The sequence below is a fragment of the Lissotriton vulgaris genome, chromosome 7 (genome assembly GCF_964263255.1).
Source record: "Lissotriton vulgaris chromosome 7, aLisVul1.2, whole genome shotgun sequence".
NCBI lineage: Eukaryota > Metazoa > Chordata > Amphibia > Caudata > Salamandridae > Lissotriton > Lissotriton vulgaris.
In genome coordinates, this window is record NC_141695.1 from 2,014,177 (window position 1) to 2,040,933 (window position 26,757).

Consider the following 26,757-nt stretch of genomic DNA (forward strand, 5'->3'; position numbering starts at 1 on the left):
TTGGACAGATGTCCGCCATCCTTTACCACAACGCATGTAAGTAGCTCCCTCGGAGACGGCTTATACCTACTGATTTCGGAGCAAGGCTAAGCAGGGAGAAGGTTTCTTTGCGAAAGTCTCCGTGCATTTTAACTATCCCAGGTGTAGTCGGGAACAAAATGGGGTTCAGTCGGCTGGTAGAGGTTTGTACCACCAGGTCTTCTGGTGAAGGATGCTGGAGGTAGGATCACCCATGGCAGACCTGCACCGCCTTGCATTCTGCCTGTTCACGGGAGGGAAGTTCTTGGCTTTGCCCAGGGGCCCAGGGGCCCAGCAGAGTTACCACGAGGGCCTTGTTGAAAGGACAGAGAGGTTCTTGCGTTGTCTTGCGGTGAAGGACCTCTATTTAGACATTGTCCTTGACCACAGTAGTGGGCAGTGTGAGGCCTAAACCCTCTGCTGCTCTGCTGATGACAGTGGCAAGGAAGGCAAACTATTCTGTAGCCACATTAGGTAAAGTGAGTGAAGGCCAGTGCTAGGGTCTGATGATGTGTCTAAGCTCTGGCACCCTGGAAGCTTAAAAACTGGATTCCATTACACATTGTGTTCCGGTGTCTTCATTGCTATCATCAGTACATTTATGAAATTGTTGTGGAAGCGATTCAGGGTCACTGTATGGGTCCATGTGAGGTCAGTGAGATGACAATAGATGTTGCCCTGGGTTTATTTTGGGCTCAGGAGGACTATCGAATCTTACTCAAGCATCGGTGGTCTTGGTGCCAACGTCGGGGATGACCTAGGGGCGGAGTGAAGTGGTAGAGCCAAGGATGGACCTGCCAGTGATAAACAGATAAGAGGCCAGCTCGGATCCTTGGGGCCTGAAGGGTAGCCAAAGGGATCCAGTTTGATTCACAAGATTGGGTCCATTGCCTCCTTAAACTCCCATATTTGCTGGCAAATCGGGCAGGATTGAAAGGAGGGCTGCAATTGGTTCCGTTGGGATACTGAGTTTGCCGCTTAGAGGTCCCCAGGTTATCTTGCAACTCTCAATGGTGAATGAAGCAGGATGAAGGGGAGACTTGTTAGAATTTCTGTGTTTCTTTGATTTCTTGAACTTACCTGAAGAGCTCAATTTTAATGACAAGTGTTCATGAGATTGGCCTTGGGATTGTGAGCACATTCATGTCCCTGATTCCGACCAGGACTGTGCCCTTTTCTGACTACCTCTATCTCCCCAACCTACAACTTGGCACATTTGTCATGTGACACCGGGTCATGCTAGGGACCCAGAAACCAGAGACATGACATTGTGAGGGTCCGACACTGACATCTGTTAGGAGAGGACATGCCCCTAGCACACCAGAAAACCATTTGAAGGGACAATTCTGCAAAGTCTGACAGAACTCAAGGGAGCAACATCTGGAACCACATCAGAAGGCCCAGAAAGAAAGGAAAACACCTGAGCCTGCAGAGATGGTGGATGTGTTGGGGCCACAATGTCACTTATGAGACCAGCCCACCCTGACATGCAGCTGCAAGACACCAGCTACTCAAGCGCAAGGCAATGACTGAAAACAATCTCCAGATGCAGTCTGGCACCATGGGACATTCACAAGGTGCAATAGCTATGGTTAGAAGTTTTCATAATGAAGTAAATGTTTGACACAGGGAATTGGAACACCACAGAGCACAGGCTAACTGAGATGGGGCTCCTGCCACACAGTGGGGTTGGTGCCAACAAGCCAACACCATTGTAAGCTCATTTCTGTACAGATAGAACATTCATGTGCTACAAACTCCGCTATTCAGAAACTACATCTGTGTGGTAGCGTGCCTAAGAACTGATCTTCCACAGACACATTTTAAAATCATAACTAGTGTATGCGACTGAACATAAGTTTTTCCTTACAATACTTACTTTTGGAAGCATGCTGTAGAAATGCTGCACTATGACCTGGTAAGATGTCCCACTCATAGCAAAGTAGTAGTCATCCACTGGATAGTTACAAGTTGGTCCCTCACCGTTAATCAAGTGCTCCTATCGAAGAAATCAAAATTATTTTAAGATTTGTAAGCAAAGGGCAAAGAAAAGATAATAGTGGGATATATGGACAACTCAGCGGGCGGTGCTGAGAGCACCGCCCGCCACAATGTTAAAAATGCGGGATGCGCCCGCCACTGTGGCGGGCGCATCCTAATACCCCCCACGGGACCCCCGCCATATGGCGGCTGGTCCCAAGTACCATGAGGATGGCGGGCGGGCAAAGTCCGCCCGCCATCCTAATGGCCCCCAAGTCTCTGCAGCGGCCGGCCTGGTACATGTTTACAGGGCTACTTAAGTGGGTGGCACAAACAGTGCTGCAAGCCCACCAGTGGCATTTAATTTATAGGCCCTGGGCACAGGTGGGGCATATTACCAGGGCCTTAGAATTAAATTAAATATGCAAATTGTGGATAAGCCAATGTTACCACATATTGAGGAGACACCACGAGCACTTTAGCGCTGGTTATTAGTGGTAAAGTGCACAGTCCTAAAGCCAACAAAAACAAATTGAGCAGAAAAGGGGAGGGGTAGTATTTCAAAATATTTTCTATTTGGTGTCATTAACTTCCTGCCTCCATTCAGGTTTATGGAAATGAGCCGCACAGCCTGTGAGCCAATTGTAGTCCAATTGTGTTTTCCATTTCAAAGTCTTTATTACCCCTGTGGCATGCCAGAATAAAGATGAAGGATGATCCTTTATTCTTAATAGGACCAGTAATAGCATTTCTTTATTTATGACTTATTTTACGTTTTATTGGACTTTTAAAATTACTTACATTTGTGGGAAGAGTTTTCTCTTATTTTCTCTTTTTAATTGTACTTGTCCTCTTTATACCTGTTGTTATAAAATAATACTTGTATCTTTCATATCTCCTGTTATATTGTACTATCTGTATTTTCTGTATGTATTGTGCCTTGCATGATTTGAACAAAGAATGGTGTTGAGCTACTGTGCATGTGAGTGTGAGTGCTCATCTCTGGCACTTGAATGACTCCACAGCTGAGAGGGAGTGCATTTACTACTATTTACGAGCTCTTTATTGGGTGTAGTAACTTTATAAGTGTAGTTGATGAATAGGAATTGGCCAATGCGTGTCTGCATTTGCATGTCTCTTCCTGTACCCCACCTGTTTTAGGATGAAGAGCTCCCCATTTCCCAGCCTCTCACACTGGTCCCTTCTGACATTGACTGACAGATGTCTATCACCGTGTGCAGAGAGATATGAACATGTGGCAGAGACCTCGACACAGAGAACACAGAGGTGGCAGAGGCAGCGGTGACTGTCATCTCATAGTTCATGAGCGATACCACTGTAGTACTTACTACTTTACGTGCAACAACACGCAGGGCTAGAACCCGCCCCTTTCTTTTAGTCAGAGAAGATCCACATTTCACCTTGAATGCTGCAGACACGTTTGCGTTGCGGTGCAGCCACATGAATGGCCTTCAAAGGAATTGTTTGTGTTTACTTTACCCCACTTTGATTATAACAAGCAATGGGCAAGATAGAGCAGAGGGGCCACACAGAATCCATGTAGGTCCTTCCAAGGAAGAGGAGATACTCACCTTTCTTATGTCCTTGTCGTCCAGATCGTCCTCCTGTGTCCGCAGTATGATGGAGGCGGGCGCGGACCCCTCCGGCGCGGTGGCCTCCACCAGGACCCGTCGGCTTCCTTCTGGGACCATCCCTGACGTCTTGGCGACAGTGAGAGAAGTCTGGAGATTGTCACCTGTGAAGAGCAGTGAGACTGGTCTGTAAGCATGGTCTGCAGAGAGCGAGGCAAAACATCTGTGCTTCAATCCGCGGGTACAGATGGGTCCGAAGCATGGCTTCTGGAATCAGCCGTGAAACTGAGTATTAGGGCCTGGAGCTGAAAAGAGTCCACCTCTTCCCTCAGGACCCCACACCCCTCAACTCGCTTGCTGAGTGTGCCTTTACCTTTGCCCCTCAGTTTTCTGTCCTCGAGATTCTTGTACCACAATACTCCGGGCCTTGATATGTGGTGGTTCCAATAGACTCACCCTACCACAGCTCCCCTTAACATACCCAGCTTTGCATTTTATGGTTTAACTTCTCAGTGTTTGGCTAGTAGAAAATCCTGCTGAATTCTGAATCTTTGAACCACTTAAATGTCTCATGTTTTGAGAAAATACATACTTTTGATGGTCAAGTTAGTTGCTAGTACAAGGTCAAGTTAGTTGTTAATATTTAAGCGAGGGAAGACTAAACGCCCGATCCACAAATAGACTTAAGGCTCCCAAAGTTTCGAGTGTGGAGTCTCCACACTAGGGCAGAATCTACAGATGGGACACACCCCGCAGTGCGTCGTACAGTGTCTGCCGTGAGTGTGGAGATCCCGCCAAGAGTGCGGAGACTCCAGACGCAGACCGCGTAGGTAAGAGCGGTGGGTCTGTGGAGGAGGGTGGGGGAGATTTCAACAGATGACAATGAGGGAGAACCAAATGAATAATTAATTTTCCCAGGTGGTCATCTGTTGAAACCCCCCACCAAGCCCCACGCTCTTACCTGCACAGGACGCGGCTGGGAGACTCCACCATGAGTGAGTCGCATGTTCATTTGTGAACCCCCCAAAGTGGCTGCAATCTTTGTAGCTATGAATGACCTTGATGAGCCCATGGTGAGACCATGATGAGACCAGGATGAGACCATGATGAGACCATGGTGAGACCATGATGAGACCATGGTGAGACCATGATGAGACCATGGTGAGACCATGATGAGACCATGATGAGACCATGATGAGACCATGATGAGACCATGGTGAGACCATGATGAGACCATGATGAGACCATGGTGAGACCATGATGAGACCATGGTGAGACCAAGTATTCATATTATTTACATGAGAGGGTGTTAAGGGAAAGCAACCAGAACAGAAAATAGAGAAGAGTTCATTGTTGGCCTCTTAGGCCACTGGGAATGGTAGGCATTGTAGAATGCTAACTCACTTCAATGGTCATTCTAAGGACATGAAATTGTGACTTGCACAGAGTCATTTTAAAAGTCTTCGTTGAGTCTTCTATTGTTATTCATTTGTTAATGTTAATGTTAAGAGACATTTATTTAGCGCACTGTCACCATGAGTTTCCTGGCGCTGATGGGATACTGAGATTTGGCAATAGGAGTTTAGTGAGGATGGGAATAGAGCAGAGTTTTTAAGGATTTCCTAAAAGAAAGAAGGGAACAAGAAGTCTTGAGTGAAAGTGGGAGAGAGTTCCACAGCTTGGGGGCCCGGTGAGAGAAGCTGCGACCACCAGATTTAGTGAGTTTGAAACGGGGGCAGTAAGGAGTGATCATGGACTTCAGGAAAGCAGGGGAGGGACCAGTGAGAGCCTTGAAGACCAGGCAGTGGACCTTAAAGGCTATTCTTTCACTGACTGGTAGCCAGTGGAGTTGATGTAATAAAGGTTGGGCCGACTGCCATCTGGGGAGTTTGAATGCAAGTCTGGCAGCCTGGTTCTGAACGATCTGTAGCCTGGACAATTGGGATTTGGGAAGGCCATGATATATAGAGTTGGAGAAGTCCAGACGGGACATCACCAGAGCTATTAAGACTTGTAGAAAGGCTTCGGGAGTCATTTCTCAAGTTAATAATATTCCCTCAAACGTTTGAAACCATTCTCAGGTAGCCTTATTGTGAAGAATGTTTTATTTACAAATACACAGAAGGTTGATCCGGCGCGGCTTCCCAGCCATCCTCCGGTCCAAAGCCCAGTGTGATGAGGCCATCTCAGACTAGGAGGGTTCAATGCTACAGCTGTTCTGACACAGTGCAAGAGCCTCATTTTGGAGGTGATGGAAAGGATGAAGCTTAGATTGAACCTTATTTCTCAATAGTAAAGCTTCACTCTGTTTGGGGGAGTGGCTAAGCATTAACCAGTTCATGTATAGTATCATTCAGACGTGGAGGTGCCCATGTCAAAGATATCTACTGAATCATCATTAATTATTGAAACCTTGGATCATGTTTGTTTAATATTGAAATGCTGGGAACATTTCATGAAACAAACTATAACACCTGAGCACAGAACTAAGGCAAAGTAGCTGCTGATGATCTAACACTGAAAACAGAGGCTTTCAGAAGTGTAAGAGATTATTATAGAAATCTCTGAATCCACTGAGACAATGGATTCAGAAAGAGACTTCAAGATGGAGAGACGTTCATCTGCCAGCTCTGGAATGCAGGGCAGCTCAGAAGAAGCAGCATTTGCTGGGAGTATACCCAGTGGTGGAAGCTTGCTACTCCAAGCCAAGTGAGTCAATTTGTTCTATAATCTCTGTATGTGTCAGCCAGCATGACAGCAGCACACCCGTTACCTGTCAAAGGCAGGAACACTGGTGCTGACAATACCATGTCATCAAGCCTTATAATCAAAGGTCAGAAATGGCCCCAGGGGGAGGATTTGTGTTGGCAAGGGACCTCAGTATGCTGCCAGACCTGTGCGGCTCCTGCCCAGAGCCACCTGTAAGCACCAACACTGAGAGTCAGTGGAAGTGAAGCGGTCGGTGAACTCCATTGGGAACTAAGACCGAGGCTACTCGTCCGTGCTCTGGTTACCAACCACTGACCTCGAGAGTGAGGCAAGCACTCGATGGACATGGTAACTTCCTCAGTACTAACTTGATCATTGTGTACTTATCTCTTTGCCAAGCCACAACAGATAATTCAACCAAGTGGGACTGAAGCACCCTTAATAAACGTAGTAAGGGCATCCAGGGACAGGTTTATGGATCATAGAACCAGGGAAGCTGCTTGAAGCGAAATACTGTGAGTTCACACCTATACCCGATTTACGGCTGAATATTTGCCTGTATTTAGAACCCCATATTGCGTGCCTTGCAAGTGTGTAGCTGAACAACATTTCCCTTGCGTAGTGTTACATTTTGGTGCCTGATTATAATGCTTCTCCATTTACAAAGAAGATCAAGGGGCTGAAGGTTACTCATTGAGCCCGTTATTCCACTGCTTGCATTCTAAGTCTATAAACCCTCTTATTACATCCCAGAGAAGCTGATGACCTTTCACCTTCTCTACCCTGAGAGTCAGATGCAGAAATTGTGGGCCCCATTAGGATGGCTGGCGGATTCCATCGGTAAAAGGGACCGCCCGCCTTAAGGGCGGGGGTCCCGATGTATGCATTATGATGCGCCCGCCACAGTGGCGGGCGCATCCCTCATTTTTAAGATTGTGGCGGGCGGTGCTCACTGCAACCTGTGGGGGTAATCCGCCCGACATCCTAATGGGCCCCTGTGTGTTTGTGGTCCAGCATACCAGGCCATTTTAGTACAGCCCCAAAAAAATTAGAGGTGAAAGACTCAAACCCCCTGGGTATGACCCAGTAACCACTGCTGCCCCTCGCCCCATAACAGGCTCTGACAAGGGGTTTGTTTCTCAAATAATAAAGAGCTGATCTGCTGCCACAACACGGTGGCCAACCTTTACTGCATCCTTATAAACTGCTCCCAGCCATCCACAGAGACTCAGCAAAAAACACACCTCTACAAAGTAAGAAGGGATCTTTAAATTGATTGGGGGTTCTGTGCTGCGTGGGCATAGACATGACCTCTACTGCACCAGCAGCTGGCAGGGTGCCCCCCAAACTAAAGTACCCCAAACTATGTCCAAATGGAAAGATGCTGAATGATATCCTCTTAGAAGTTGAGACCCATATAAGGGTTTGTACATGAGAGTCCAAAGCACCACCTGTTTGAGAGCAACACGCATCCTTTTGAAATCACCAGCACTCCATTGACGACAAATCATCAAGGCGACCCCAGAAACTTTCTATGGATCTGTGAGGCCTTCTGGTTCCTCAAAGCTGATCACTGAAGCTAAGAGTAACTCTGGCTTTCTAACTCCCCATCTGAATATACTGTAGGAGAGTATGGCTGTGATATATGTTCATGGGGTGTCTAGCTTTGATATGGAACTGAATGCTTTTTGAATATTTTAGATATTTGTGAATGGAAGGGTGTTTCTAAATGTAGCAGAGAGTGGGTAAATATTGACCTTGACATTCTGACGCTGTTGCCTGAACCGTCCTGACTTTCCTTAGAAATAGCTGAAAAAAGGCAAACAGCAGAAACATATTATTGTACATATGGACGTCTGTTATTTGTTATTAGGACCCAAATCTCATCTTGCGTAGGATGCCGGTGCGTAATTGTCAGTTATTATTTTCAGAAATGATGTTCAATGCTCCATGAGATTGCTCAATCCGTACAATATTTTGGGCTACCGTAGAAATGCACAAGCCATTCACACTGATCGTGTCAAGGTTTAGACATCTTAAGTAGTCTAACTGTTCCACTAGGCATTTGAGACTGCACATTCCTGCTCTTGCTGCTATGAATATCTAACAAAGTATTCCCTGATATGGCTCAGACTCTGTATTCTGAATGAAGTCCTCAACGCAAGAACCATTGGAAACCTATTTCCTTTCACAATGTGAATTTATTTCACACTCAGGAATCTTTCTGAAGATGTATGAAATAATGTCATTCCTTCACACCCGTAATCATGATGACCCTAATTTGAGCATCCAGCAGCTCCTGCAAGGCTGGCTTGGTCTCAGCCTTCACTCTATTTTCCATTACAAGAAATCCAAGGAACTCAAGGTCTGACTCAGCTTCATCCCTGAGAGAAAGAGAAACCAGAGAAGTGTGATTCAGATATGTCAAGTCAAGTCAATACAAGCTTTATTCGATTAGTTAAAATCATAAAAGCAGTTACATCACATATAAAATCAACAGTTCATGTCTTAAAAAACATTTCTTATAAAAACAATTCATGTATTTATATTAAAATAGAGCATTTCATAATTAGACTAGCAAGTGGTAATTTTTAACACATTTCAGGGACTGTTTGATTTCTAGACTTAACACGCATAGCAGCAACCAAAAAACTTGCGACCCCAAGTATTACCCTGATGCTACTCAGGAGTTGTGAGTAGCGGAGAGCGGGTCGAACTTGTGTGAACCCTGCTTCTCTCAGGATAGGTATTAGAAACAATCTCCTACATTCATCATAATGGCCGCAAAACATAATAAAGTGCATCAGTGGCTGTTCAGAGAAATTATCACAGCTACAGGGGATAGATGTATCGGATTTTCCCCATACTGGGTAATTCCCCAAGGAATACTAGATGATGTTAAGTCTAAATCTCACCAGGAGATTACGATGGTAAGGACGAGTCAGAATGGTCAAATAGGGTTCCAGTTTAGGGGTGGTCTGAAGTATGTAGTTAGCCCTAACCCCCGATTTTTGGACCTCTAATTCCTCCCGTTCCATCATCACACGTTCTAGGAAATTATTCTTGATCCACAATACGTCACCCTTCGTGATGGTGCTCGGGACAAGGTATAGTTCTGGCCTCCCTAATTTAAGAAAGTTGTTTTTAATGTAGGCCAACCACGGAATTGTATTGACTTTATCCAGCGCCATACAGTCTTTAAGAATAGAATGATTTAGACTGATGTCGGGGTTCAACCAGGTCTTGGCCCAGCAGGTCAAAGGTGCCAGCTGTAATTGGTCACTGATGTAACCAAGGTATGGACTGATAATACTGGGGTTGATTGAGGGACCATTAAAAGAGATCTAAGAGACTTATTTTCTGCCACCTGGACTTCATCTTGTGGCAGATAACCCCATATGGAGGCACCATACCTAGCTATTGATAGGCTTTTTGATTTGTAAACTGCCAGCAGTGCTTCTATTGGACATGAACCCAAGCGTTTAGCAAAGCTCAATAGAGCAGAATTAGTTCTGGTGACAGCTAGGCCTTTAGCATTTAGTTGTGGTCTCCAGGTGCCCCTTTCGTCAAAAAGGACGCCCAGGTAGGTAAAAATCGGTCCTCTGGAAATTTCTTCACCGTTGCAAAGAAACCTTCCAAACTTTACATTTTTGGAACGTTTCCCTGCAACCATGACGTGCGATTTTTTGTTATTTACCTGTAGGTCCAAGGAGGACATAAATGCACCAAAATTTTCCAAGAGTCTCTGCAGCCCTACCCCAGTACGGGCGAGCAGTACTGCGTCGTCCGCGTAGAGGAGTCCCGGCACCATGTACTCCCCCACACGTGGGACGTCAAGAGTGGACTCTTTTGTTGTGTTCTATCTAGGACCCGATCAATATTGTGACCTTATGCCCCTATACGGCTATAATCGATACATATCCCTATAATGGCATGAACGATCAGAGCCATATTTCAGTAACTCATCTCTGCAGCTCATTACAGTACATGACACAGCAGAAGCCACTTCCTTAGATTCCTAGATAACACACCGAGTTCTTTCGACAGCTCAAACCCCCAGCAACCTGGGAAAGCCCCGCTTGCTTTGTTTTGATTACTAATAGAACTCTTGCGAGCACTGTAAGAACGACCAGTTCTTAGTGACATCTTTATTGACGTCTGATGTCCAAAAACTTACGTCAAACTCGGCACCTTTCAGGTATAAATAATACCAACGTTGCCTTAAGCAAACACGATGGTGGTGGTGAATACTGGAGCAGAACAGCTGTCCCTTGCAGAGCCCAGCAGATGCGAGAAGCCCACGGACGCTGCCCCTCCTCTTTGACGCGCTGGGAGAGACGCTGTCTTTTCTCCTGCCGAGAAAATCCAGCTCCGGCGTTTCCAGCCTACCCTTGCGGGTGACTGGAATATCGAGTCCTGAGAGGAGATACCAGACCTCCAACATTCTATTCCAGAGGTATGGTGCTGACTAGACCCTTAGAAAAGAATTCTTGAAGCAAACCCTTGGCAAGACCAACTTAACTTAAACTGATACTTACTTACTCCCTCCCATGTATTCGGCTTAGGTCAGGTACACCAGGGTAGGCATAGTTAGAAGCACCAGTTGAGAACGTTAGCCAAATGTATATATGAATGTATATATTTTATTCATATTAACCATCTTATGGCTAAGAAACCATATCAATGCTTTTACAGTTTTAAAATACCTTTCGCGCTGCGGAGCTTAGCGCAGACGCGATTCACTTGCCTTCTAAACAGCTGACGCCATTACCTGGCAGTTACTGAGGCCACGCCCCCTCGAGGCCACGCCCCCCTCCCACGGTATAAGTAGGCACTGATCACTAGCGTCCTGCCTACACCTTTACTCCTGAGGCGGAAGCCGGGAGCGTTTACTGCTTTCTGTATTTGCTGCTTATTCTTTTTAAAACCCACTTGAGTGTCACGTTTATTGTACTGTTTTAAAATACCTTTCGCGCTGCGGAGCTTAGCGCAGGCGCGATTCACTTGCCTTCTAAACAGCTGACGCCATTACCTGGCAGTTACTGAGGCCACGCCCCCTCGATGCCACGCCCCCCTCCCACCTCTTCCCCCCTATAAAACATGTGCATCTGGAGGAAGCGCAGCAGACGGGCGCAGCGGGAGCGCCGTTTGCGCGCCGAAGGCGCGCCTAAGGCAAGCCTGTCTGCGCCCGTCATCGCCAAGACATCGCCTCTCGCCAGTCCCCCTGCACAAAATCCTCAGCCTAAAATCTGCTATGAAAGAGAACGTCTCCTCGCACTGAATCCCAGCGCCAGATGTGACAAGCTTGGAGGCTGCCTCGGACAAACGGCACTTCACTGTGAGTCCTGTAAATTCACTATACCTAAGCCTAGTTTATCTAGTTGCATAACGACAGCGCCTAACCATTCCCCCCTTCTGGTCCTCCAACTGAATGTCAGATCCCTTGCTAAACACCATGCGGAAGTCCATACTCTCCTAACGGACGAAAACCCAGACATTCTGTTTCTATGCGAAACCTGGCTCCATGATGACCAGACTAGCATCCAGAACCTCACGCTGCCTAACGGTTTCTCCATAAAACTGATAAACAGAGACTCCAGGGCGGCGGGAAAGCTGTTATATATCGAACTGTATATAACTGCTCCTTTACGAAAGAAGACATCTGGGGGTGCGAAAGCGCATGATTTAAGATCTCTACATGCCCTCAATTTGCCCTTTCTGGGCTCTATATCTACCGGCCGCCTGGTCCTTCCGCTAGGTTCATTGATGAACTCCTAGAAATATCTCACACTCTGGTAGTTTCCTCTCCTAACTTCACCATATTGGGTGATCTTAACCTCCATTTTGATTCCACTACTGATCCCTCCATCAAAAACCTGCTGGCTGACCTTACGGCCCTACTGCTAAACTCTCTCGTCCATTCCTCCACTCACATTGCTGGGCATATATTAGATCCTGTTTTTACCAACATCTTAGAGGCTACGGCCGAACCCCCTAAACCTATGGGCTGGACCGACCATTTCCTTATCAGACTCATCCTAACGGCGAAAAAACCGCCCACTAAAACTGCTTCTAATCCCTGCTTTAAGAGGCCATGGCATAAACTCTCATCTGAGGACCTCATCAGAAACCTTGGAGAATTCCACCCTCCTGATAAGAACAGTGACATTAATACAGCCTATGCTGCCTTCCATGACTGGATCGTCACGGGGCTTGACACCATAATCCCGGCTACATGGACCAAAACCCGCAGCTCCCCTACAAATCCATGGTACAATGAGACTCTCAAAACCATGCGGAAGGAGTGCAAAAAAGCTGAACGCGGGTGGAGAAAAAACTATCTGGACAGTGACAAAGCCCTTTACTTGTCAAAACTACGAATTTATCATAAAGCGGTTCGTACCACTCGCGCCTCCTTCTATGCAAAGGAAATCAAGTTAAGCTCTAACCCCACCAAAACGATCTTTAAACTCGTTCAAAACCTCCAAAATAGCTCCAACCCAGTCTCCTGTATTACCTCCTCGAAACAGTGTGAGGACCTTGCCGCCTTCTTCATAGAAAAGGTAAGGAAGATCTACATCACTTTTCCACAAGATGATCCTGATTCATTAAACCCTCTCAACCCTGTGGTTGGTATGTCTAGACTGTCAATAATACCTGACATATCCCTCGACGACCTTGCTACACTGCGCAGACAGGTTAAGTCTGGCTCCCCCACAGATCCTATGAGACCAGCCAAATTTCTGGACTCCCTAGATTTATTTCTCCCCCCCCTTGCCACCCTACTTAATCTTTCTTTCTCCTCGGCTGTGGTTCCCACCTGCTGGAAACTAGCATGGTTCTCCCCTATCATTAAAAAGCCCACACTGGATCCCACAAAGCCAGAAAACTTCAGACCCATTTTGCTGCTCCCATGGGCGTCCAAACTGGCAGAAGCCCATGTAAATAAAGTACTATCCCATCACATGGTGCAAAATCACGTCCTGGACCGATCCCAAAATGGTTTCAGGCCAGGTCACAGCACTGAGTCGGCCTTGTTGACCACCACCGAACACCTCCAGGGCATTTTGGGCGCCGGTCAAAGTGCTGCACTGATCCTGTTGGATCTCAGCGCGGCCTTTGATACGGTCTCACATAATATCCTGCTGAAACGACTTGAGGCCCTAGGGATCGATGAGCTCGCCCTCAAGTGGTTTTGGTCCTTCCTGAAGGACAGGTCCTTCCGAGTTTCAGCCCCACCATACGTCTCCCAACCCCATTCCATCGGACAGGGAGTCCCCCAGGGTTCGGCGCTTAGTCCATCCCTTTTTAACCTCTACGTCCAGCCTCTTTTAGTAGTGGCAAAAGAGTGGGACTTCACGCTGGTGTCGTACGCCGACGACACGCAGCTGGTCATCACTCTTTCTGAGGGCCCATCAACTTTGGCTGCTAAATTCAAGGATGGCCTAGCCGCAGTTGCGCAATGGATGACGCGCAACTGCCTTCAACTGAATGCTGGGAAAACTGAGGTGCTTCTCCTCAGAAAAAACCCCGGCCATTGGAGTGATCATTGGTGGCCCTCTCTGCTTGGCCCCACTCCCGTGCCAAAAACTGTGGTGAAGAACCTGGGCGTCTGGCTGGACTCCTCGCTTAACTTTCAGTCCCACACAAAGAAAGTGGCTGCTACATGTGTGGGTCTTTTGAGGAGTCTCAGTCCGATACTCGGTTTCTTCGACTCCAGAACTCGCCAACTAATCACCCAATCTATTATCCTTGCTCGGCTGGACTATGCCAATGTTCTATTCTTAGGGGCGAACAAAACAGAATTAGCACGGCTGCAACGGGTTCAGAACTCGGCCGCCAGGGCTGTGGTGGGCCTTCCGCGCAGGTGCTCTGCTAGAGCCACCATCCGGAAACTACATTGTCTGCCAATTGAGTCTCGAATTCAATTCAAAACTCTCACCACTGCATTCAAAATTCTTAAGTCAGACGGTCCTGAACTCCTACGCCCGCTTCTAGCACCCTACACTCCCCAGCGCACCCTGCGCTCGCTAGGACAGCACCTGGTGGTGGTTCCCCAACCAAGCTCTGCAGAATGGGCGGCCGTTCCTTCAAAGTTTTAGGGGCAAAACTTTGGAACTCCTTGCCTCTGCATATCCGTACCCTGACCAACCTGACTACCTTCCGAAAGGAACTAAAAACTCATCTGTTCTCCGTAATCTAACTCTCCTGCGGTATTCCCCCTCCCCTCAGGTACTGTTTAGGTTCAGCGCCGGGACGCTCCGTTGCTGGGGCAGCTGTTTTGCGCTTTAACAAATTTTTAACATTAACATTAACAGTATTATTTCGTGATACTCCTTTCACTGTACGCACTTTTCATAATAACAAGTCTTGCAATTGTGGCAATTCATTTCTCTTGCATGAGAAGGAAGACTGTTCAATAAATAATACCTTTTATTGAAAACGCCCATCTCTCTATTCTCTGCATACTGGTGAAAGTAATTCTTCACAACTGACTGAGTGAAATAGCTGTCTATTGTTTCACACGACTCTAGAGATTGACTCTTATTCTGAGGAGCAAAGTTGTCATGTTAATGCGGTTGTCGGAAGCTGAATCCCTTCTTGTCTGAGCCAGGGAAGCTGATCACTTCCTATTCAGTCAATAAAGGTTCCAGTGACCTCTGAGCTAGCTGGCGCAAACCTAAATTAAGTCTAACATAGTCAGTAGAGACCTAGAAGACGGCAGTCCTACGTCTACACTGCTGTTTATGTTATTCCAATGTGCAGGGCCTATAGGGAAAATAGGAACTACACTACATGGCGCCCAACGTTTGGTAAGGCGATTAAACTAACGCAAGACGTTAGAGTAACTCAGTCGTGCTTTTTCACACAGACCCCTTTCTCCCGTAAATACTCCAATAGACGTCTGGAGTGGGTGAAAGGTTAAAATCTGCCCGAACTTAGTAGGAAGAGATTCCTATGTAGAGCTTCTGGTTTATTCAATGTTGAAGGATACGGTGTTCCAAAATATTGTGCACCTAATCTTTGTTTCCTTGGAAACCTGCTCTGCAAACCTTCATTAATACAATGTCAGTAAATGGCAATAGCAATGAAACAAATGAAGTTGCAGTAGATGCGAATCAACAGGGTCCTGATGTTACAGGGATTAATGAACCGGATGCAATTATCATCCCGGTCAACATAAGAAAAACTATAACGTTGAAACTTATAGAAAACAGACTGACATCACAAGGTGGTACAGTCACTTTCGTGATAGAGGCACACGAATATCGGCAGACAGAGGTATTCTATTCTTGGATAAAATTTCCAGCAGCAAACGCTACAACACACGAATTCCACTATTACAAAATAGAGGAACCACCGGAAGAGTACACTCCTTTCGAGGAGATTGAAATACCATTAAAATACCAAGAGCACCTGCTCTGGTTTAAAGGCGCCGTAAAACACAATGATCACATCACCAGGCTCGGTCCACTAGGTAGACCAGGAGCAACGTGGCCGGTTCTAGCCAGCTACACACCACATCCGGACATTGAAAAAATGTCTCGCGAAGAGCTGTTAGCACAGCTAAAAACATTAATTAAAATACATAGACAATTAGTCCAATATTTAATGCGACTGCAACAGTCCAAACAGCTGTTAATGTTCCACAGCTGACCCCTCATCAGGGGAACACAAATAAAATTACACCACAAAACATACAATCATGTCTTGGTAAAACACCCATAAAAAGGGAACAAATTCCTTTCTGGTTAGCACAGAAAATTACTCAAATAGAGGCAGTATTCCCGAATACTACCCCTATTAAGAAACATAGAATTCTGACCATCTGCCTTCCAATGGGGGTCGCACCACATGTGGAAGACTGTGACACTTGGGGTACAGTCTTTGCTTCCATTTACACAAAAACACATGGTGTTCCGTCCATGGCGGTAATACCAGATGTGCTAAAACAAATTCAGAATGAATACGGTCCAGAACCTGCTTTAACTCTTGGTATGAAATTACTGAAAGACTTCAAGCAGGTCTCGGCTATATTACTAGCCAACATAAAAGGAGAAGCAGCATCTGTGGCGATCCACCAGAAATTGAAAGAAACAGATATAACAGATCAACCAATTGAGCTTGCCAGAATTATAGAAAAATGCTATAAAGAATTAGGTAGAGATAGTTTGGGGGGGAAACCTGTGAACCCCAACTACTCGAAAATCCTGAAAAATTATTTATTAAAAATAATCTAAACACTCCAAAAAAGAGCTGGGATGGAAATAAACAATCCACTCCCAAAGAAAAAGTTTTCCAGTCCAGAGGAAGGTCACCGCGACGGAGGGAAAGAACTCCGACTCGAGAACACCAGTCTCCCCAGAGGGAGCACTCTGAAAAAAGATACAACCTTAGAAAAAGGGATAACTTGAAAAAGCCTGATAGATATCAAAGTATTGATACACGTCCCTCTCGATCTTTTTTGCAGAAATCGGAAAGAAGAGGACGGTCAGACCCAGGAGAGCACACCAAGTCCAAAGACAAGGAACCTGCTCAAAGTAAAAAATTACAATTTCCAAGAAAGAAGGTACCCAGTATTAGAGTAATCGAACATGCCGAGAATACTGAGGACACAGCTGAAAAACGGGGAGTGGGCACAGACAATGCTAGACAGTGCAGCAGAAATCACCATAGCTCGCAAGATCCTGATGAGTCCTCTGGAGACAGTGGACACGAATGAATACATTCAAGTGGAAACTGCAGATACCAGAGTTAGCGAACCCCATAAAATATATGAAATAACACTGCTTATAGAGGGAGATAAGACTAGGAAAATAAGGGGTCTATTATGGGATAACCTCTCAAAAGGCTATGACATCCTGCTAGCTGAGAAAGATTGGCCCCCGAAGTTTGTCAGGGAGTGCCCTCATGGCGAAGAAATGATTATGCCTGCCTTATCAAATCACATGCCAATTCACACTAAATACATATATGCAAGGAAATGGGCAGTAGCTCAAGCACCTGCATTATATAAGAATCATGTAGGATGGGATGAGGACTCTCCTCCTCACAAAATCCAGTTAAAAAGTCAACCTACTGCACAAAGGCAGTACCCAATTAAGCAAGAAGCTAAGAAACAGGTCAGGGAGATCTTAGATCAACTTGAATACCAGGGGGTGATTGAAACATGCACCTCTCAAATGAACAATCCTTTTTTTCCTGTCTCCAAACCAGACGATTCATATCGTCTAGTCTTGGACTACAGACATCTTAACTCCTGTTGCAAAAAATTTGCGGTACAACATTTGCACAGTACGGCACTAATGAATAACATAGTTCGGAAAAAATATAAAACAACATTAGACATATCTAATGGGTTCTTTTGTCAAAACATTGCACCAGAAAGTAGGTACTTGACCGCTTTCTCAATAATGGGGTTGTAGTGTAGTTCCTAGTTTCCCACTAGGCCCTGCGCATTGGAATAACATAAACAGTAGTATCGACGTGGAACTGCAGATATTCCAGGCCTCCACTGACTATGCTAAACTTAATTGGGTTGTGTTACCAACTAGCTCAGAGGTCACTGGAAACTTTCTTCTCTGCATAGGAAGTGATCAGCTTCCTTGGCACAGACAAGAAGGGATTCAGCTTTCCAACAACCGTGCAACATGACAACTTTGCTCCTCAGATCAAGAGTCAATCTCTAGGGTCGTGTGAAACAATAGACATGTATTTCACTCAGTCAGTCTAGTGCAGTTTACTTTCATGAGATGTAGAGAATAGAGAGACGGGCGTTTGTCAATAAAGGGTTAACATTTATTGAACAGTCTTTCTTCTCGTACAAGAGAAATGTATTGCCACAATTGCAAGACTTGTTATGATAAAAAGTACGTACAGTAAGATAAGTATTGCGAAATAGAACTGTAAAAGCATTGATATGGTTTCTTAGCCATACAATGGTTTTAAAGTAATAAAACATATATACAGTCATATATACATTAGGCTAACATACTCAACTGGTGCTTCTAACTAAGCCTACCCCAGTGTGCCTGACCTAAGCCTAACACGTGGAAGGGGAGTAAGTAAGTAGCTTAAGTTAAGTGGGTTTTGCCAAGGTTTGTTTCAAGAATTCTCGTCTAAGGGTTTAGTCAACACCATACCTCTGAATAGAATGATGGAGGATTGGTATCGCCTTCAGGGGTCACTCTCGATATCCCAGTCACCCGCGAGGGTAGACCGGAAACGCCGGAGCTGGATTTCTCTGCACGAGAAAGGCAGCGGGTCTCTTCAGCGCGTCGAGGAAGGAGGGGGGACAGCGTCCGCGGGCAGCTGGAATCTGCTGGATGTCTTCACAGAGGGACGGCTGTTCAGCTCCTAAGCGTACTGCACCATAGTTCGCGCTTTAGCAGCGATAATGGTATCAGTAGCTTCACCACCACAGGGACAGCAGGCTGCAGCGACAGAGTGCTAGCTTCACCAACACGGGGTCTTGCAGACAGCTGGCATCAGCAACAGTAGCTCATTGCTTAAGGCAACGTTGGTAATATTTATACCTGACAGGTGCCGGGTTTGACGCAAGTTTGCTGGACATAAGACGTCAATTAAAGATGTCACTAGGAAGTGATAGTTATCAGTTGCTCATTAGAGTTCCATTACTAATCAAAACAAGGCAAGCGGGGATTTCCAGGTTTGCTAAGTTTTTATCTTGTTGAAGAACTCGGAGTGTTAATCTAGGAATATCAGATAGTGACTTCTGCTATGTCATTGCACTAATTGTTCGCAAAGGAAGTGGCAGAGAGCTATGCTGGAATGTGGCTCTGTTCGTGTGAGGCCAGAGATGACTTTTCAGAAAATCGCACTTGAACGGTTATGCCAATATAGGGAATAAATGGATTTATAGCCGAATAGGGGCATAAGGTCACAGTATCGATCAGGAACCTAGATAAACACGCAACACCCACTCCAAGTTTTCATGTCCATCAAATTACTAAAACTAAAGCAATTAGATGCATGTGTAACATTGCCCACCCCAAAATACATAAATGCATTCGAAATAGGCGTACTTGAAATACATGAAATTTAGGTACTGTACGTTTTTTGAAGCATAGAAATCATTCAAAAAATTATTGCATATGAAATCAATGAACGATTATGCATAAAGAATTACACATGAAGTATCTCTGACAGAAGAAGGGCGAGATAAATCATCACATAAAAATGCATTGTAATAACATGTGCTAGAGGCTGGTGTAATATTGTTATGTCTCTAGATGTGTTTAGAAATAGAAGTGTGAAGCTTCTGTTCTCTAAGAATAGTTTTTACGTTAAGCAAAGAATTGTTCGTGCCAAAAAAGGGTCAATATTTAGAAAAATTGTCCAAATCAAAAAAAAAAATTTGTAATGCTTGAACGGGGAAAAACATAGTTCCAAAGCTTTTTGCAGTCTTTGTTGATCAAAACTGAAGGCCGAATTCAGAGTTCATGGGAACGCTGTGTGTCGGAAAGCTTCTTAAAAGTTATTGTTTCTGTACGGGTGAGAACATCGTATCAGACAGGCTCTCAAAGAATTGGTCTACAAATTCAGGTGATAGTTCAACCAAATTAGATAGCGCTGTAACTTGGCAGGTGTGAGAATGATTGCTGTCATCATAGTCGGGACCAGCAATGCTCACAGAACGTTGTACCTGGATGATGTTGCTTTTGTCACTCGCTCCACTGTTACCACTTGGCTGTAGCACAGGAGTCTCCACGAATGCCGTCATCAGGATTGGTAGCCGCTGGGGACAACACAATGCGTGAGCCGTTATGGGACTGAGCAAAGTATCGACGTCCATTGGTACTGCTGATGGAAGTGAAAGACAGATGTCCAACACGCATTCATCGCTGCAAAGCATACACCGTAGCACAGGTAAAATGCAATTTTGCCATGTCGGTCTGAATGAAAGGAACCAGGTCATGTTTAGATCTCTCAGCCTGGCCAATCCGAGGACGTTAGTTATCCTGTCCCGGTAGCGCATTGCTAGGATTGTCTCTTCCATTCCCATGGGAGCTATGTCTGAGCCGAGGCTTGCCATAACGAAGCAGGAGGGTCAAAAATAAAATCCCTGCTACAAGTCCCAAAAATAATGGTATGCCGCCAAAAACAGAGTGTACAAAATTAGGAACGATTCCCAAAATTGCCTGGAAGGGTGTTAGCAGTCCCGTAAAGACTGTCTTAAATATGCCTGGGATGCTTGTTGCACTAGACATGTTAAGGAGTTGGCTGAACATTTCTACGAAATGCACGGGGCAATTTGTTGATAAAAGGTCATGAACTTCAGTAGCTGTCCTTGCAACTAGAAGATCATACGTCTCTTTAGATGACGTTATAGGCACTGTTGTCTGTAAAAGTACAGATTTCATTTTGCTTAATGTATCAATTCGTATAGAATAGAGATTCAGACGAGGCCAGATGGGAGTCACTGTGTCTGGAGGCCCACTCGGAAACAATGCTTGCATACAGCATTTGACCATGGATGTTACTTCTACTAGATAACTTTTCCCTGGCACGAGGCCACAACATCTGTGATCCGTTCTAAGAATGTAACTCCCGTTCGAAAGTTGCATAAAGAAGGGCTCTATCTGAGTTGCAGGTGTGACTAGCTGGTGGCATGAAAGGTTGTTTGAATTTCCATCACATGCTCCGTGTAAATTAATACCCTGACACAAAAGTATACCGCTTAGTGATTGTTTACAGTTGTCACCACTAAGAAATACATTTTTGTCGCTGTCACTGTAGAAAGAATGAGTGTATGGTAATTTCCATTCAGATTTTACATATCCTTTACCCAATTGTTCATATTGGCCAGCAGGTATGTACTCAAGGCACTTTTTAAATCGGAAAGTTGTTATCGGAATTGTGATAATTCCGTGTATTATCCATTCAATGACAGGACTCTCTGACATTGTCAATGGTAATCTCTCGAGTTTTTCGATGCTCAGGATTGTATAGTCTGCTCCTTTCTGTGCCAAACTGATCTGTTTATCAGTAAGGTTAAAACTGGAAAATAATGACGTTGTGTTGATTAAACGCCAAGGCACATAGCCTGAACGAAGATTTTGCAGCGTCCAGCCTAATTCTATAATAGAGCGTAATTGAGACTGGCCATGTTGTAACATAAGCAAATCTCTGTCTATCACATCAAAGGCAGAGGATACAATATTGTCCAATGAATATATTCTGGAAGACAGAGTCATTAACCCGTTGTCTACTACAGAAAGTAATTTCTCCAAATTAATACGATCAATTTCTCGTATTTTTTCAGCAGTTTCAATTTGCTTTACTTTCCAAGCCTCGTTGTAAGCAGCATAGATACTGGTCGTTATGAAACGCTTTTGACGCTGTTTGCGTGGTCCAAGAATGAAATCGCGCAAATCAGCACCATCTTTTAGTAAAGACAAGTGTTGCTTAATTTCAGCCAGTGTGGATGAAGTTAGCCATTCAAGGCAGAGTTTCCCTACACTGTATGTTGGTATAATCCCTGGATGTTGTCTCTGGGAGTATCTAGAGTCTAATCTGGTCATTTTTAACCCCTGTGTTTTATTCAGGAATGTATCTTGACAGCTGTTTGTGTCTGTAGCCCAGATTAACCATTTTTTCCAATCAGGATGTGTTCTGTTGAAATGTAAAATTTGTGACACGTCTAACTCAATATCTGTGGTTGCATTCTCAGGTATTGGCTTTGGTATAGACGGTGTTTTAAGGTCTTTGATCTTAGCTAGGCCAAGACAAGATGTTTGGTGTATTGTGTCATTTAAAAACAACATTTGTTCTGGTATCATGCAGGTTCTAAATAGTGCTTCAATGCCTTGCACCTGCCAATCTTTTGTACCCCAAATTGTTTTCGTTTCAATATTATTTTTCCAATAATCAAAACCAAATGTCATCATTTTGTCATAAAATGCTTCTGAATATATCAATTTAGAATTTGTCTGCATTGTTTTCATTCCTGTTTTATCTAACAGTTTGTAATAAAACGTTTCTGCATCACTGGTGTTAAACCCTGAGAAGTATTTGAATTTCTCAAAAAATGCTTTAGAACTGCTTTTAGGTGGTGTAGAACAATGTTCCCATTGATTATACATAAAAACATTTCTAGGCTGTGCAGATTTATGCAAGTAATGATCCCCATAGTGGGTGTAACAGAATAACTGCTCATAACTAGATGAACCTTGTAAATAATCATGATCTGTGAATCTAGCTGACATTACTAAATCAGACATCATGTCATTAATACTGTTAAAGTCCCAATCATCAGAGAATGTACTATGTTTTACAAAGTCACTTAAGGAAACCTTTAGTTGATGAGGATACTTCAGGATTTCGACCGGACCATATATCTCATAGTCTGTTTTCTCCCATACTACCCCACCAGGTATTGGAATTGCTGTGACATTTACTGTTGACAGTTCTCTTTTCTTCACGTGGGATGATCTGTGTGGTTTCAGGACTAGGTTGATGTTCTGACTTGCTGTGTCCATTGTAATATATTTTCCTTCAATGAATTTTCCCAAACACAGTACCATGATGAGCCAAAGCAGGAGGAAAAATACACCTAGACCGAACCAGAACTCTAGCCAAGGGGAAATAAGGTAGATTTCCTTCAGTTGATGAAAGAGTTCCGTTGCTTTTTCTTTAAAAGTCTTTTTTGATTCTGGCATCACTTCGGGGTCGTTTTGATCTTCAGAGAAGTTGTCGAAGTTGATGAAATAACCAGAGGCAGTTCTGTCAATTGATGGGATTGTTCTTTCAATCTGTCTCTCGGTAGCACTTTCTGATGCCACATCATTGTAGACTGGTGTTGTTTCTTGACGAACTGTTTCAATCTGTGTTTCAAGAGGCACAAGTTCCATGGCATTATTGCATAGTCCTTCATTGTGCACTGCAGGCTGATCAAATGTGATTAGTCTTTCAGTTTGAACCTCTTGGATTGTTGCAAGTTTGGGTATTCTGTTGTTTCTTGGGAGTCCACTGGGCCTACTGTTGATTATAGGCCACATGCTTGTGGTTTTACCAGGTCGATGGACACGACTCTGTTCTCCTTTTTACCAGCAAGGGGCGGTAGCACAACTGATCTTGTTCCGCTGACTGCTAAGACCGGTACTGCTTTTCTGTAAGAAGGCCCAAATTCCTTCTTAACCGCGATCTTTTCTCTGACTAGATCCCCAATCTTTGGAATCCAGACAGGCCTTCCTGGGGCTGTTGCTGGTGGTGCCTCGTCAGTGGTACTTGGCTGTTGCTTTAACTTTACGTTGCTTAATGATTTTCTTGTTTCATTCAGTTCCTGTAAAACAGCCAAACGATCCTTTACATCAAAGTGCGTTTTTTCTTCTTGTACCACTGACATCTGACTATCAAGGTCCTGAACACGCATTCTAATTCCGAACAATAGTTCGTATGGGCTGAAACCTTTTAGAGAATTTCTTGGCATGTTGTTAAGACTAGTCTGGACACTTATTAAATGTTTGACCCACCCAGCGCCTGAACCTAATACCTTCGCTGTTATAGATTGCTTTATGTCACGGTTTTTTCTTTCTACCACACTATTCCCTTCGGGGTGCGACCGACAAGAATACCGCAACCCAATTCCCATGCTAGCCATGGCCTCCTTATAAGCTCAAGAGCTGAAAGCAGGACCCTGGTCAGAATGGAACGTGGTAATTGCGTATGTGCCGATATTGACTCGAAAATCTTTTATAACCGTTCTAGCGTCAGCCGAGCGCTGGAGGCCTCATTTTTTTAAGTGCTTTTCGTCTTAACTATTAATAGGATGCAGGATGGGGTGTAGGCAGCATTACGCTCTTTCTGACTGGTAGCCGGTAGCATGGTTCACTACTGCGATCCCTGTTGCAGTTTTCACAGTTGTTTGCATATATTTGGTGTTCTACACTCATTCCCGGCCACCAGAATACTGATTGTAATTCAGTCAGTGATTCCTTGATCTCTCTGTGCCTAGGACCCAAACCCATATGTGCGTCTGCTAATAAAAATATTCTCCTGTTCGTGTTTGGAATTACTCTATCCCCCACTCCAGGGATTCGAGCAAAAGGAACAGAGTTTGTATCCGTTAAGTACAAGTACTTTTCAGGAAAGCCTTTTGGGAGTGTTTTCTTATCATTTTTTACTGACGCACTGACAGCTTGTAGAATATCGCTGTCTATTTTTGTTTGTGACCGAGTTATCGCAGCTACGGAAGCCGTTTGCACAGCTGCCTTCGCGGCTTCATCAGCCAATGAATTCCCTGCAACGTGAACGCCATCACGTTGATGACTCAGTGTATGTATCACGTGAGTCTTTTGTAGTTCTTTCTGTAAAAGAACTACCTGTTCCCAAAGCATTTTATGCTTTATTGTGCCACCTTTTGCATCTTTGAAACCATTTTCCAACCAATTCTGCAAGTATTCATTATAAGATTGTACGCAATAAAAAGAATCGCACACTATTAGTGTGGGGAATTCGCGATCGGTATTTTCTAGCGCCATCTTAAATGCTACTAATTCAGCTCGTTGAGCCGAGCAATCTCCTAGAGATTGTGTTTTAGTGACCAGTGGTCTGAATTTTCCTTTGTGCCAGCGACCTTTTACAATCGCGCACGCAGCACTGTAAGCTTGCTTACCCCCAACTGCGGGTTGTGCTGATCCGTCAGTATATATAATACTTCCGTATTCTTCGAGAGGCAGGATTTCAATTGGCAGAGGACATTCACATTCATATTGTAAAAATTCCTGTGTTTTTAAGTTAGGATCAAATTCGTAAACTACGTCTGTTGCAGCAAGAGAATTAACCCACTGAATCCATCTCGGATGCAAAGCTTTAGCATTAGGAATGCTTGCTTTAGTCACAGCTTCTAAAGCCGGTATGGGTGTTACGATTATTATTCGTTTACCTTGTGCTAGGGGCCTTTCTTTCGCTACAGCAGTCTGAACCGCAGTTAGAATTTTCTCTGTTGAACTGAATTTTATTTCAGCCTTTGTGTACAAATGTGATTTGTAAGCTATTGGTACCTTTTCTCCCTCGTTAGAGGTTAGGTATGTGAATCCGCATCTTCCTGGGATGACTCGGATTACAAGATCACGTGTGTTGTCACGTGTATCTAATTTTGTTTTTGCTAACATGTCTGTTTGCAGTGATCTCAAAATTTCTGTGTGTTTTTGAGTCCAATTGATTTGTTTAAAATCAGGTTTAATTAGTTCGTAGAGAGGTTTAACCCTCTCTGCGTAATTTAGGATTTAAGTTCTTCCGAAATTCAGAAAACCTAGAATGGATTGTAAATTCTTCAGCGTTTTTGGAGCTTGGAGTACAGCGCACTTCTCTAAGAAGTTGTCCGCTAGGCTTTTCCCTTCACTTGATAACTCGTACCCTAAAAACAGTACTGGCAGATGGGCAATTCGGGACTTTTTAAAGTTGAATTTGTAACCCTCTGCTGCGAACCCAAGTATAATGGTGTTCACTCTGTTCAAGTGAGTATCCAAGTCGTCATCTGTGAGATAGATATCATCTACGTAAGATAATGCCTCATCATCATATATTTGTAGTAACTCTGTTACCCTAGCTGAGAATAGTCCTGGGCTGTTCTTGAACCCCTGTGGGAGTCGACAGAATTTTTTCTGCGACCCAAATGCTGAGAAAGCGGTCAAGTATCTGCTTTCTGGTGCAATGTTTTGACAAAAGAAACCATTAGATATGTCTAATGTCGTTTTATATTTTTTCCTAACTATGTTATTCATTAGGGCTGCACTATGCGAGTTTTGTACTGCAAAAGTTTTGCAACATGTATTAAGGTGTCTGTAGTCCAAAACTAGACGATATGAATTGTCTGGCTTGGAGACAGGAAACAAAGGATTGTTCATTTGAGAGGTGCATGTTTCAATCACCCCCTGGTACTCAAGTTGATCTAAGATCTCCCTGACCTGTTTTTTAGCTTCTTGCTTTATGGGATACTGCCATTGGGCAGTTGGTTCACTTTTTAGTTGGATTTTGTGAGGAGGTGAATCCTCATCCCATCCTACATGATTTTTATATAATGCAGGTGCCTGGGCTACTGCCCATTTCCTTGCATAAGTATATTTTTTGTGAATCAGAATGTGATTCGAGAAGGCAGGCATAATCACTTCTTCGCCACGAGGGCACCCCCTGACGAACTCCGGGAGCCAATCTTTTTCAGCTAACAGAATATCATAGCCTTTCGAGAGCTTATCCCAAAATAGACCCTTAATTTTCCTAGTCTTATCACCCTCTATACGCAATGTCATTTCGTATATTTTATGGGGCTCGCTAAGTCTGGTGTCAGCAGTTTCAACCTGAATGTATTCATTCGTGTCCACTGTCTCCAGATGACTCATCAAGATCTTGCGCGCAATACTGATTTCTGCTGCACTGTCCAACATTGTCAATGCCCACTCCCCGTTTTTCAACTGTGTCCTCAGTATTCTCGGCA

At 44.4% G+C, this 26,757-nt stretch overlaps 1 protein-coding gene across 1 annotated transcript in view; it reads right to left on the reverse strand.

Annotated features, from left to right (window-relative positions):
• LOC147700477 (putative cation-transporting ATPase 13A4) overlaps window positions 1–26,757 on the reverse strand; it is a 567,847-nt gene that overhangs the window by 243,137 nt on the left and 297,953 nt on the right. The window contains exons 18-20 of the mRNA XM_086928422.1: window positions 8,559–8,683; window positions 3,591–3,754; window positions 1,898–2,017 (exon numbers count right to left, since the gene is read on the reverse strand). Of these exons, the coding sequence (XP_086784548.1) occupies window positions 1,898–2,017; window positions 3,591–3,754; window positions 8,559–8,683 (409 nt within the window). The remainder of the gene's footprint in view (window positions 1–1,897; window positions 2,018–3,590; window positions 3,755–8,558; window positions 8,684–26,757) is intronic.